Source organism: Temnothorax americanus, unplaced genomic scaffold (genome assembly GCF_048541705.1).
Source record: "Temnothorax americanus isolate GAGA-0224 unplaced genomic scaffold, ASM4854170v1 Scaffold106, whole genome shotgun sequence".
In the NCBI taxonomy this organism is placed as follows: Eukaryota; Metazoa; Arthropoda; class Insecta; order Hymenoptera; family Formicidae; genus Temnothorax; species Temnothorax americanus.
Genome location: NW_027509238.1, coordinates 27245 through 40242, shown reverse-complemented (window position 1 = coordinate 40242; position 12998 = coordinate 27245). Strand labels below are relative to the sequence as shown.

At 36.5% G+C, this 12998-nt stretch overlaps 3 protein-coding genes and 1 long non-coding RNA gene across 5 annotated transcripts; 2 read left to right on the top strand and 2 right to left on the bottom strand.

Annotated features, from left to right (window-relative positions):
- Positions 1–792: 792 nt before the first annotated feature.
- LOC143903828 (uncharacterized) lies at positions 793–2488 on the bottom strand. Its single transcript, XR_013258807.1, has 3 exons — positions 2120–2488; positions 1518–1763; positions 793–1328 (listed from the first exon to the last, which is right to left on the bottom strand). It is a non-coding gene; the product is annotated as an uncharacterized LOC143903828 (long non-coding RNA).
- Ytr (U4/U6.U5 small nuclear ribonucleoprotein 27 kDa protein yantar) lies at positions 2487–3915 on the top strand. Of its 2 annotated transcripts, none has more exons than XM_077417804.1 (4): positions 2487–2630; positions 2861–2968; positions 3053–3228; positions 3368–3915. In XM_077417804.1, exons 2-4 carry the CDS (start codon positions 2862–2864, stop codon positions 3562–3564), a joined length of 480 nt encoding a protein of 159 aa, XP_077273930.1. In that variant the 5' UTR covers positions 2487–2630; position 2861; the 3' UTR covers positions 3565–3915. The 2 variants fall into 2 exon arrangements, with proteins under 2 accessions (XP_077273930.1, XP_077273921.1); XM_077417795.1 differs by having other exon boundaries at positions 2820–2968.
- Positions 3916–4029: 114 nt separating this feature from the next.
- Fanci (Fanconi anemia complementation group I) lies at positions 4030–10366 on the bottom strand. The gene is made up of 21 exons (XM_077417782.1): positions 10153–10366; positions 9457–9740; positions 9220–9387; positions 8933–9147; positions 8450–8646; positions 8244–8380; positions 7945–8165; positions 7489–7838; positions 7283–7415; positions 6900–7207; positions 6613–6804; positions 6213–6550; positions 5992–6146; positions 5729–5925; positions 5475–5642; positions 5172–5346; positions 4883–5099; positions 4718–4790; positions 4506–4646; positions 4306–4404; positions 4030–4226 (listed from the first exon to the last, which is right to left on the bottom strand). The coding sequence occupies exons 1-21, from the start codon at positions 10234–10236 to the stop codon at positions 4047–4049; spliced, it is 4032 nt and encodes a 1343-aa protein (XP_077273908.1). The 5' UTR covers positions 10237–10366; the 3' UTR covers positions 4030–4046.
- A 1253-nt stretch (positions 10367–11619) lies between these two features.
- Positions 11620–12944, top strand: LOC143903800 (huntingtin-interacting protein K). Its single transcript, XM_077417771.1, has 4 exons — positions 11620–11972; positions 12069–12252; positions 12386–12493; positions 12570–12944. Exons 1-4 carry the CDS (start codon positions 11941–11943, stop codon positions 12663–12665), a joined length of 420 nt encoding a protein of 139 aa, XP_077273897.1. The 5' UTR covers positions 11620–11940; the 3' UTR covers positions 12666–12944.
- The last annotated feature ends 54 nt before the right edge of the window (positions 12945–12998 follow it).

The following is a 12998-nucleotide window of genomic DNA, read 5'->3' as shown; positions in this document are numbered from 1 at the left end:
CTGAGATATGTAAAGAATTGCTTTATAATAACAATGTACAATAAAATTATTAATTCTTTAATAACTGGAACGTTATAAAGGGATCCTAAAGCCGTTTGTATTACCGTCCGAATTCTATATCTGTCCTTGTATAGACAATGATGATAGACAAGGATAGACATGGTTATAGGTTTATAATTTCTTCGAACGTCTCATTTTTATTCCAGGCTTTGAATCTCAATTTCAAAGGTACGTTATTGTTTGTGCACGTCTTCTAAAGGGTGGGAACATTTCATTTCGTACATATTACTTATACAACTGTTTATATTAGAAAATGAGGTAACAGCATTTTTAATTTTTTTTCAATTATTACTAATTATTTTACATTCCCACCCTTCATTAGTACCTATACTTTACTCCTGTAAAAGGATTTTGCGATCTATAAAGCCGTTTCAAAATTAGACCTTTGATTGTAATTGTCGGTAATTGAGTCACTTTAGCATCCTGAAATTGTGAGCAAAATTTGAACTATTAATTGCCCATAAAAAAATTTTCCTTCTCATGTCATAAGACTGCAAACGTACAATAGTTCAAAGATAAAACATCAAGATTATAAAATTTAAAGGCTTCTGAGAATTTAAATTTCAAACAAAATTTCTAAATTGATATCACGTCTTTATTTCATGTATATACACGTTTGAAAGTTAAATATTATTAAAGAGACATAAAATGTTAGTATTTTCAAAACTTCAATTTTTATTTTCATACGTACAATATACAAAAAGTATTTGTTTGAATGTTCGAATGCATAGGCCTGGTATAAATTAAGAAAAAATTTTTTAAAAGTTATTTACATATACAATTTATGTGTTAGTACATCAATTTGGCAGAACATGAAATATATATTTTGTTCTTAAAATTTTACTTGTAGAATAATAGAAAATGTTATTATGTTATGATAAAACGGTTAGATCTTTAATATTTATCACTCTCATATAAACTTGTCTTTAAAGATAAATATTATTTATTTTGCTGTTTGTATTCAACACCTAATTTTATTATCATTTTATTGTGGCTTTTGTCACCATTATGTATAATATATAATTCACGAGAAAATACATCTTCCTTAAATTATTTTAAATTACATTTGTAATTGTAAAAGAAATGTTAATCATGTAAAAATAAAACATATTAAACAATGTAATTTGACACTACTCTATAATCAGACTTTAACACGTCCAAATTCAAATCGTTCGGCTTCGTTCAATACTTCAAGTCTTGCAATTATTGATCCATTCGATTCACCTACTTCAATAGTACAATCGCCAATGAAGTTTATATCACACAACCTGTAACAAACAATATTTTCATTTAGATACACAAATTTATGAGATATACAATATGTAAAATACATAAGAAGACCAACTTGTGTTCCGCAGAAATTCAATTGTAAAATACAGTTGAAAAAGTAATCCCATGTTCTTATTTTAATAATTAGATAAATTTTCTCTAATAATTGCAAATACACATTTACTTACGCTTTCACCTGCTCGAATCAGTTTCTTTCGGCGTTCGCACTCGACAAAACATCTCTTATGCCCTCTATACTTAATTCGATCTTGCACGACCTTACGCAGCTCCCTGCATCCACGCGAATTTGTACGTGATTCCTCCAATAATTGTACTCTTTTTGTTAACTCGTCTAGATTTTTTCGAATGGCAACTCTTTCTGCTTTTGATAAATCAACGTCTTTATGCACCTTGATGCGATTATTGGGATTCTCCTAAAACATATACATATATATACGTATAAAAAAAAATAAATAGTTAATTTATATTTTTATAAGTCTTAATTTTTTTGTTGCTCAACCGATAGTTTGTCACTTGTATGGGCCAAACGATCGACATAATTTTTTTCCTGAGATAAAACACATTAAGGCCCGCGGTTTCACCAACGTGATTTTAATGTAATATCGGTCGATTAAACTCACTCTTCGTCTCTTTCTAGGGGAACAGTTAGAAAGAGACGAAGGGTGAGTTTAATCGACCGATTAGATTAAAATCACGTTGATATGAAACCGGGCCTAATTATAATACATATTTATTGTACATAATAAATTAATGAAATATTTATACTTACATAGTTACAAATAGTTTTTTTGCATTTGCACGAATCAGTGCACTGTTGTTGTTTTTTAGTGCAACTGCATCGGCTGCAGTTGTCTGATTCGCACTTACAGAGGCCTTTCTTGGCATCTTGATCGAGAAGTGGTAAGTGGTACTGCACTATAGTGGTAGGGCCCGATATTTTAAACTACGTCGAGAAAGAAGCAGCGGTTATAAGACGCACCGTGACCGTCAAACCGTTCAATGACAAGTAAAAAAATAGACAACACCGAAAATTCTTCAAACTCGGTCCCTCGATCGTATCGCCTCGCGCGATTCGATTCGATTCAATACATCTCGATATTTTCGATAGCTTCACTGCACCGGTGCACCCGCAGTGGCGCGTGAGTACCTGAAGTCCTGAAAACACCTGAAGAACATAACCTGTACAGTGCGCGAAAATGTTATTTAGAAATTAATGCGAGAAAGAAATGTTCATTTCTTATTTTGTTTTTTGTTAAATTAAACGAAAATAAACAATCCCTGTAAGTATCAACCGCTCACGAGCATAATTTTTGTATTACGTTATTTAAAAATTATAGCTTTTTTTATGTGCACAACGGAGAGCATCCTTTTAGTTAAAATCAATATTTCAAGGTCTTGGTTGTTCTCCAACCCTTTCACGATGTTATTATGCGATCTTCTTAATCTTTACATCTCTAAATTAATTTCAGTGAAGCGTTAAAAATACATGTGAATTTGAACACCTATATAGAATGGGTCGAAGCCGCACTCCATCGCCAGCAAGACGGAGAGATCGGTCCCGAGAACGAGATCGCGACAGAGATCGACGGAGAAGACGGTCGCGAGAGAGAAGACGGAGGTAGATCTGAAAAAGATTTCCTTTTGGTTCACCTATTACGTCCCGTCGACATTCGTAAACATTGAGCTTTCTAAATGTTGATAGATCCGTAGAGCGAGACAGGGTAAAGTCAAGGGACAGGGATAGGGAGCGAGAACGCGAACGAGACAGACATAGGAGATCGTACAGCAGATCCAGATCGCGTGAACGCGATAGGTCGCGCGACAGATCGACGAGGACAAAGCCGAAACCTTCAGGAAACGAACGACCCATTATCACAGGTATCCAGATGCTCTTCTATTATATTTATTTAAAAAAAAGCGCTTTATGTCTTTGTGCATTTAAAAGATTAATACACCATTGAAAGAAAGTAATATAACGATTACAAAAAAATTAACTGTAAGTACTTTTGTATTACAGAGGCAGATCTTCAAGGCAAAACACCCGAGGAGCAAGAGATGATGAGAATAATGGGATTCTGCGACTTTGACACCACTAAAGGCAAGAAGGTAGAGGGAAACGACGTAGGTGCGGTTCATGTCATTTTGAAAAGAAAATACAGGCAATATATGAACAGAAAGGGTGGATTCAACAGACCTCTGGACTTTGTCGCATAATTCGTCTCTAGTACAATTTTAAGTCGTGTCAGGCCAGTGAACCATATCCTATACTGGAATTTGAACTTTACTCTAGAAACTACTCGTCTTTATCTTCTTGTGGCCCGGGCTCTAACGTGGAAATTCACTATAGTTCACTGAGTCAAGAATGTTAAGTAGAATGGGATCGCAAATAAAATGCAAATATATAAACTTGAGGATTACTAATCCTATAATTGATGAGATGACGCGAGTTATTGTATTTTAGTTTATTATACTTTAATTCAACATTGTAATAGAATATTTATACTTGATAAACGTGTTCTTCTTTATATATGACCCATGATGTAACTAGACTTTTATATATATATATATATATATATATATATATATATATATTGGAAAAAAAAAACATATTAATGTAGAATGTAAAATTAAACTTTGTATCAAAATGAGGGTCAAAGATGTATGTACGAGGCATCTCAGATAAGGCACTTGTGGTTTCAAGATTCTGACGATCTTCTAGAACGTTTTGAAGGCGGGGATTCTGTAGGCGATTTTAAGGACGTGTCGCTTTTCCTAGGTCGTTTTGAAGATGGTGTTTCTGTAGACGATTCGACAGACACATCATTTATATCTGAATTAGATGCGTCGTTGCTGCGACGAGAGTTCTGTGTATCTAGCTGTTAAATAGAATGTCGAGTATAAAGATTAAGGGATACCAAACTTTGAACAATACTTTATCGTATTTTTTTCCCCTACCGTGCTTATATCCATCTTCTCCAGTGCTTCCGCCAATTGCGTGTTTTTTATACGGAAATCTCGCGTTATGCTGTGCTTTATGTAAGTTTCAAGTGGAACCTAAATAAATACATACATCGCAGTTGCTTCTATTCTCTCATTCAAATATCTCTTCTAAATATGGTATGTCAATTTCTTAAATATACAGTATAAATACTTACGCCGGTTTTTTTATCGAGTGATAAAACCTCGTTGTGAAATTGTTCGATTTCAAATACCACGCGGGGTATAATTTTGGTCTCCTTCAAAATCTTGTTCTTTTGCGTGTTCGAATGAGCCTTCTTCGATACATTTTGATTTTCCTATATACACACGCGAATATATATTATTATTTCTACATGTAACAAGATTAAATTATATTTTAGATGAATACCTCAGTATGCGTTATTAAATTATAAAACGCAGATTTTAATGGTTTCCCAGCTGACTGAATCACTTGAATAAATCTGAAATTATATGAAAAATTTGTATTTTATAGAGAAAAAAAATCAATATAACTTATTAAATAAAATTTATAAAGTATGAAAGAGACTCTTACTTCACTGATTGAAACGCTGCATTTTGTTTACTGGATTTTCCATGGAAATATTTTGTAAGATTGCTAAGCAAGTTGTACAAGATTTGTAAATTTTTAAACATAATGTCCGTGGATGGTCCCGGTTTAATAGCGACGTTAGCTAATGTCCAAAGTATCTGTATAATGTGCGACAGCTGTCTGCATAAGCTCCGTTCTTGCGTTCTCAGTTTTTCTTGATCTGCATTTGGAGATTTTAATATTACTATGAGAAAATAAATACAGAGCTTTTAGAATATGGAAATGTACACACGTTCTTCGAGATCCGTGCCAGGTGAGCAAACGACATTTTGCTCGGCCTTAAGACGCACCAACAACCAAGATACATTGTCCAATTTTTCCTTTACCGAGCTATTTATCAAATTGTAAAGTTTGTCCGCTGTATCTTCATGAATAATTTTATATTTATTATTTTCCGATACGTCAGCCTGCAAATAAATAATATACTACTTAACGAGAAATTCTTTCTCTTTGCATTCTTACGTACGGTAACAATAAGATAAATATTAGGTACAATAGAACTTGTATACGTTATTATTATATACTCATTATATACCTTGTCGATGCTACCCATTTTGTCGCACAACGCATGAGCGATATCGATTAATAACTCCCCATGTTCCTTGTTGCGCTCTTCTATCCATAGCAGAATTTGGAAAATAGTCAAAGAAGCTTGAGGATTCATATTTTCCAGTTGTGTGAATTTCATCATCGAATCAAATACCTTAACAGATAACCGGTTCATTGATGGTATTTTATATGTTCTCTATTTTGAAAATTGATGAAAATAATTATAAAAAAGATACTGACTTCAGTGCCATTTGTTTCATAAAAATTGATCTCCCGCGTCAGTTGATATATAATATCCAATAATATGCTAAGTATCTGTTTGGAATTCTCCTCATGTTCCTCTTTCTCGCTAAAGAATGTCCTGAAGCTCGCACGTAAAGCAGCAGTCATGTTCTCCAATTGCGCGTTAAGATTTTCCGCTTGGGTTGACTTATTAGCTGTAAGAAGAATATTACATATGATAGGAGTATGCATTCCCTTATTTTAACATTTTAAACACTTACGAACAACAATGTCGAGGAAATGCGGCAATTCGGAAGAGAAGATGGTGCAGATTAAGCAACATAACTCTTTGAAACATTCCATTGCTAATATAGTGCCCGGTTCGTCCGTTTCGAGAACTTTGTTTAAATCTAGTATAATGTAATCATACAACAATCTGCAAGAAAAAAAGGAAGACGTTAGAGTCTGCACGAACACAGATGACTTTCACAATGTTTCTTACTTTCCAATTTCGAAATAGGTCTTCAAATATTGTTCCTTATGCTTCCGTAAATTGTATTCCGTTAACGACTTAACACTGTGCAAAATTTGCAACAGTGTTCGCAGGACATAATGATAAAAATCGTGGTAATCTATCAGTATGGCTGCTTGATCCGCAGTTGCCCAGGGAACGGATTTCAAGTAGAAGAGCGACAAACTTTTGTGCACTGTAGACAAGTCCACGATGCTGGGCTGTAATTTTACACTGCCCGACCGGCCAGCTTTCTTTATAGTCGTATTATTTGGATCGTTCTGTGTCTTTTTATTTTTCCCTTCTCCCTTCTTAGCCTTTGGTATGTGCTACAGAATTGAAGATAAGGTTTATATCAATTACAAATACATGCAACATATAATTTAATTACCTTAGTAAATTCAACAAATCTCATGTATCCTTTGAATAAATTTTTAACATTGTGCGCGGTATCTGTACAGTTTACAGACCAGGCGCCAATTCTAAAGGATATGAGAGCTTCGTAAATCTTTATCGTTAAAAGAATATTCTGTAATTTTTCTTGAGCCTTGGTGCTGGAGTTGCTTATGTCAAGTTTGTCATTCTGTTGAAATAAATATGTCAAAAATAATAACATTAAAATATTATACGTGCAAATAATTTTAAATTTTATTAAGTCTAATCTTCCACTTAACTCACCAGATTAAGATGTTCTGTCTCAAGTCGCGGCATCCGCCTACAGAGCGATTCCAAGATAATAGCCAATTCATCTACAAAAGATGATTTCATTAAGGCCGATTTGATGTAAATCTTTTGCAGTGTGAGTATCAGTTCCGCCAGAGGTTCTTGCAATATAACTTGGTCCCCTTGGACAGCCGTACATAATTCCAGCTTAACTGGTACCACAACGTTCTCGTCCGTCTCAAAAAAGGTTTTGAAATGCGGCAATATCATCTCTAATATATATTCCGTTATCTCGATATTTTTCAACATGGCTTCATGCAAACCTAGATTGATTAATCAATTACTTTATAATCTTTTAGCGAAGAAGGTAACATAATCTCTGTTCTAATCTCGCGTACCATTGTATAAGTGTAATCGAACTTCACATTCATGAGTGAAACATCTTCTTAAAATGCCCAATACATCATAACATAAAGTTCTATTGTATCTTGCGGTAGATCCTGTTGCTTGAGTACCTCTCTCTAATGTCACCTGCGAAACAATGTCGGAACACGTAGTAATTTTACAGTTGCGAAAATTTATCTAACGATACGAGTAATAAAACCTGAGTCAAAATGGACGTGGAACTCGCGCCAGTCGATGAATTTCCGTACTGACTAGAGCTCATCGCAAGGCCGCTCAGAGAGTGCATTTTCACATTCCTTAACATTTCCAAAATCCCACTGACCGCCATTTGTCGATTAGACGTACCCTTTCTATAGAGAGCCTTTCTCAATGTTAAGACTAAATGTTCTCTTATGCTGACTGAGACTCGTATCAATGGAAATATCGCGGATACGATAAAAGTGGCAATCTCTCCAGGTATAGATGAGATCTGGTCGAAAAGTATTATTATAGAATCTTGATGGTCCAGTACCAGAACTGTTAACTTGCGGCACATATACGCTAAACAATCTGTAAATAAACGATAAATAATAACAGCTGTGCCACAATGTTTAAATTATAAATAACGAGCTTTACGATAATTAGTTAACTAATCAGAACATTTATCAGATCCTACCGGTATATTGAAAAATACACGATCCACCGGCGGTTATTTTATTAATCAACATTTGAAATATAGTCGCGACCGTTTCGTGATGCTTTCTCATAATCTTTTGGAGTATCTTTGTACCGATCTGCCATAAAGGATGCGCACCCGTTTTCATTTTATTCTCAGCAGCCATAAGAACAAATGCGAGATCCACGAGGCCTTTCAATACTAAATGACGATCCCTGTTACTAAATAATTAAAATAATGTAGTAATGTATTAAAAGATTTGATATATTAAGGTTTCATATAATGCAATGCATATTTACCTCGCCTCGATGACGTTTCCTATCACAGCCGTTATGCTACAAGAATCAGGAATCAATTTTCTCAACCACGCACTATTTTTCCGTTTATTGTCATTTTCGTTTCGTTTATTAATGACCGCTCGCAGCATTTCGAAAATCTAAAAAATTACATTGAGTCAAAGTATAAGATAAGCATTAAAATATGCGAGAATTAACGTATTAATCACCTGATTTTCATCAATAGAAGCAACTGTGAGCAGCACGGACAGCATGAAAGGCTCTAATATAGCTTCAGGGGTATGTGACACGCTTTTGAAATACTTGATGTAGTCTCTTATATGTTGGTGATTCAATTCTGCCGCTTGAGATATATGATACAATACTGTGCTTTCAATGCCTTGAACTTCTTTCGGATTTACCACATCTGTAATTCACCAATTAAAAATTAAGATCTGTAAAGAAAAATATGTATATCATACATAATTTAAAGACGTAACTCAGAAATTATAACTAAAATTAAATTCTTTTAGACTCTCCTTACATAATTTTAAAATTATATTATACAATTAAATTTTATTGATCATATACCTGTATCGTATGTTTCTCTGTTTATAATGTAATGGTATACGTACGTTATATATAGTTAATTAATATTATATAATTAATACAGTGTTATATATAAATAAACTACATCACTATATTTTTCTTACCTATAGTCTCAAAAGTGTCAGTATCGTCAGTTTGCGAGAAGCGTAGGGTGAAATACTTTCGTAAGGCTTCCAAGAGATATTTACTATCCTGATTAGCGCACAATCTTAACAATTGATGCACAAGAGGAGGCAGTTCCTCAAGAGATATATCTTGTAATCTTTTGCAGAGTACTGTGATTACCATAGCATGATCCTCCTTCTCCAAGGATATATCTCTAAGTATAAAAAAAGTCATTAGTTTCTCAATTATGCATTTACTATTTACTTCTTCCATCGACAACTCTTACCTAAACATTCTCGCCAGCGAGGGCATTATCTGCGTATCCCATTCACTGTTGCATATGTTATTAACAATAATAGACTTGTATTTGGTGCCAGAAACCTCGCCGTTCATGTGACTAATATATTTCTCTTCCTCCAACACTTCCAACAAGACAGGCAATAGCTCCTTCCAACTGCAACATGTCGTAACGTTAGTTTCTTTCCTATTTCCGTCGTAATAAGGAGCTGCGAAGTGCGTGTACCTTCTGAATTCGTCATCATTGTTTCGAATACTAGCGAGACAGAAGTCAACCAGTTTGACCAGATGCAGCTTCGGGTATTTAGGAAAGTCCACCACTATCCGATTCACGATCTCGTTCGCGTGACTGATCGAGACCTTGGCCTTGCCCAGTGCCTTCAGGGCGGACTCCACAAGTTTGACTCTCTTGGCGTAGAGACCCTCCGACTCGGAACATACCTGCAGGACTTCGTCCAGCACCCGGGATATGTCCGCGTTGCAAATTCCGCTCGATATTATCTTTGTAAGCTGTAATAAATTGTCTAATTACCGTCTTATCAAGAATCTTAACGTATAATCTCGTAAACAATCGGCATGTAGATAACAATTCGCCCAACGTACGCGGACTAGTTCGGACGTGTTTCGCGTGTAGACGCGGACGACACGTTTTAACGTGTTCGGACGTGTTCGGCCCGAAACGGAAAATTTTTTTGAAGTATTGCGACTGCTTATTGCGCAATTGCGTCTGCTTGCAATTGCCTTTTAGACTTCGCTACTCAACCGTATAGTAATCAAACAGTGAAAAACATTCAAACAGTGGCGAATGCTGGCCATATTGACCAATTGACCTCGTATTAGAGGCAGGAGCCAATACAAACATGAGAAGAAGAAGGCATGTAGATAACAAGGCATATCTCGCGACGCGACTTGCATTCTTTACCTCCTCAGCCGAGGTCTCCCGCACGAATTCGTGCAGCTGCGCTCGGTCCTTCTGGCTGAGCAAACTGTTCAGTTTCGCACTCATCTCGGCACGAAAATTCAACTGCGTTATTTATGAGCGATAAACGTGTGTCTCCTCTTCCCTGACGTTTTCAACAATAATATTTCCCGCTCGCGCGAACCTAACTTAAACCTGTCAACAACCTAGAACCTAGAACCAGTCTGCCAATCTTAAGGAAAAACCAGGAAAAACGAAGGTCCGCTCTCGTCTCGCTTGCACTCCCTAGAACCCCCCGCGTCTGAATTCTGAAACGAGATAGATACATGCCGCACTCGCCGCAGCGAAGCGTCTGCGTCGGGAATGAGCTCCGGTAACTTAGCTGGTCAACTTCGACTTTATTAATTTTTCTTTGTTTAATCGTTTGTTGGTCGTTTGCTGGTGATTGTTGGCCTAATTACAACGTTTGTTGGTTCTTAATTTTTTTGTAAATTAAAAAAGAAAAATTAACGTTAAGTTAGCCGGAAAAAACTCATTTTTAATTAAAAAACGGCCTAATCAATGCGTAATCGTTTGCTGATGATTGTTGGTCTAATTTTAGCGTTGTTGGTTTATTATTAGTCTTAAAAACGATAAATTATCTCGGTAATCGACACTGAACATGCTCTGCGGCCACATGCGCATGCTCAGTGGCCGCACGCGCATGCAAAAGTGCGCAAATTTGAAACGTATTTATACTTATATAATGCATATCACTTATTGTTAGCTTTCAATGATGAATATATCTTATATGATATATCAAAGTACATACGTGGGCGGGAGGGCTTTGGGTAAATATCCCGTTTAGGAGACCCACTTCCGATGACCTTGAATTTGACATATATTGTCAAGGACACCCTCCCGAGTAACATGCAAGTGATTTTAGTCGGGGGTCGCTTTTTATTAAAAAATTATAAACAAAAAAAGTTTGGAAAATATAGCAGCTATTTTGAGTTTTAAAAGGTATAAATGACTAATAAATATGTCGAAATAGTTCACGCATACACTTTCCACGCGAACCTAGGTTCACCCCGACCCCCCGTTTTTGTAGATTAGTGACGCGCTTTAAACAGTTAAATACTTTTAAAGCGCGTGTCATCTAACCTATGTAGGTAGTATTTAACTGTTTAAAGCCCGACTAAAATCACTTCTTGCATGTTACTCGGGAGAGTGTCCTTGACAATATATGTCAAATTCAAGGTCATCGGAAGTGGGTCCTTTAAACGGGATATTTACCCAAAGCCCTTCCGCCCACGTATGTACTTTGATATATTATATAAGATATATTCATCATTAAAAGCTAACAATAAGTGATATGCATTATATAAGTATACATACGTTTCAAATTCGCGCACTTTTGCATGCGCGTGCGGCCACTGAGCATGCGCATGTGGTCGCAGAGCATGTTCAGTGTCGATTACCGAGATAATTTTTCGTTTTTAAGACTAATAATAAACCAACAAACACTAAAATTAGACCAACAATCATCAGCAAACAATTACGCATCGATTAGGCCGTTTTTTAATTAAAAATGAGTTTTTTCCGGCTAACTTAACGTTAATTTTTCTTTTTTAATTTACAAAAAAATTAAGAACCAACAAACGTTGTAATTAGGCCAACAATCACCAACAAACGACCAACAAACGATTAAAAAAAAAAAAATTAATAAAGTCGAAGTTGACCGGCTAAAGTTACCGGAGCTTCGGGAATGTCGGGAAGAGAGAGAGAACGGGAAACCGCGAGGTGCAAAAGATGCAGATAAAACGTGCAGGGGTGAGGTTAAGGTTAGCATGGCGGTGGATTGGCACTTTCGTCAGCTTTCGATGACCGGGCGATAACTTCGATATCCGTTTATGCGGTCGAATAACAATTAATATTAGGTTTATTTTCGCTGAACTGGCGCGAACGATGGCGGACGACGACGTGAACGGGGACTCGGACGAGGTGCAGCAGGAGAAGTCGCAGAAAAAGGCGGCCAAGTACGACAGCGGCGCGGCGGACCTGGAGAAGGTGACCGATTACGCCGAGGAGAAGGAGATCTCGTCGTCCGATGGATTTTCCTGCGTGAGTGTTCTCGCTTGTCCTCCTCCTCCCTCGGGTAAACTAGAATTCCAGCCCGTCTCCACGCTACTCGCGTCGATCCCGGGTGCTGATTCGAGGTTAACTCGGTTTTCGTATTAAAAAGAGTGTCTAACAGGCCCTGAGCATAATCGGCGACCGTCGAGACAAGGAGGCCGCGGAGAAGAAGGCGAAGGAGAAGGAGTTGCTCAAAGTGTCCATTAAGAAAGAGGACGTCGACTTGATTGTGAGTACACGGCTAGGCTCCGCTTGGAAATCCAAACCTGGAACCTGCGAGACCTCGTGGTGTCTTCTGCTTTCAGATGAAGGAGATGGAGATCAGTCGGATCTTGGCTGAACAAACTCTCAGGGAACACAGGGGCGATATCGTAGAGGCATTAATTACGCTGACTAATTGAAATTGTACAGAAGAAATCGGTCCAGAGAGATCTGGCATCGTATCTCTGAATTCCACTGTAAAATATATTGAATAATAAGAGTCCCGAGACTCTAGCTTATTGATATTTACTGACGTACATTACAATGTTCTAAGTAATTTATATTTTCATCGTTTTCTCTCGTATCGCCTACTTGTTGAGCAAACGCGAGTGCTATAAGTAAACAATAATAACGATGATGTATTGTAATAAGTATATATATATATATATATATATAAATATATGCATTTATAATGCGTAGCAGAAGCGATTTACTGAAGGTAACATGTCCGCCTTGATGCCTTATCGTCAAAA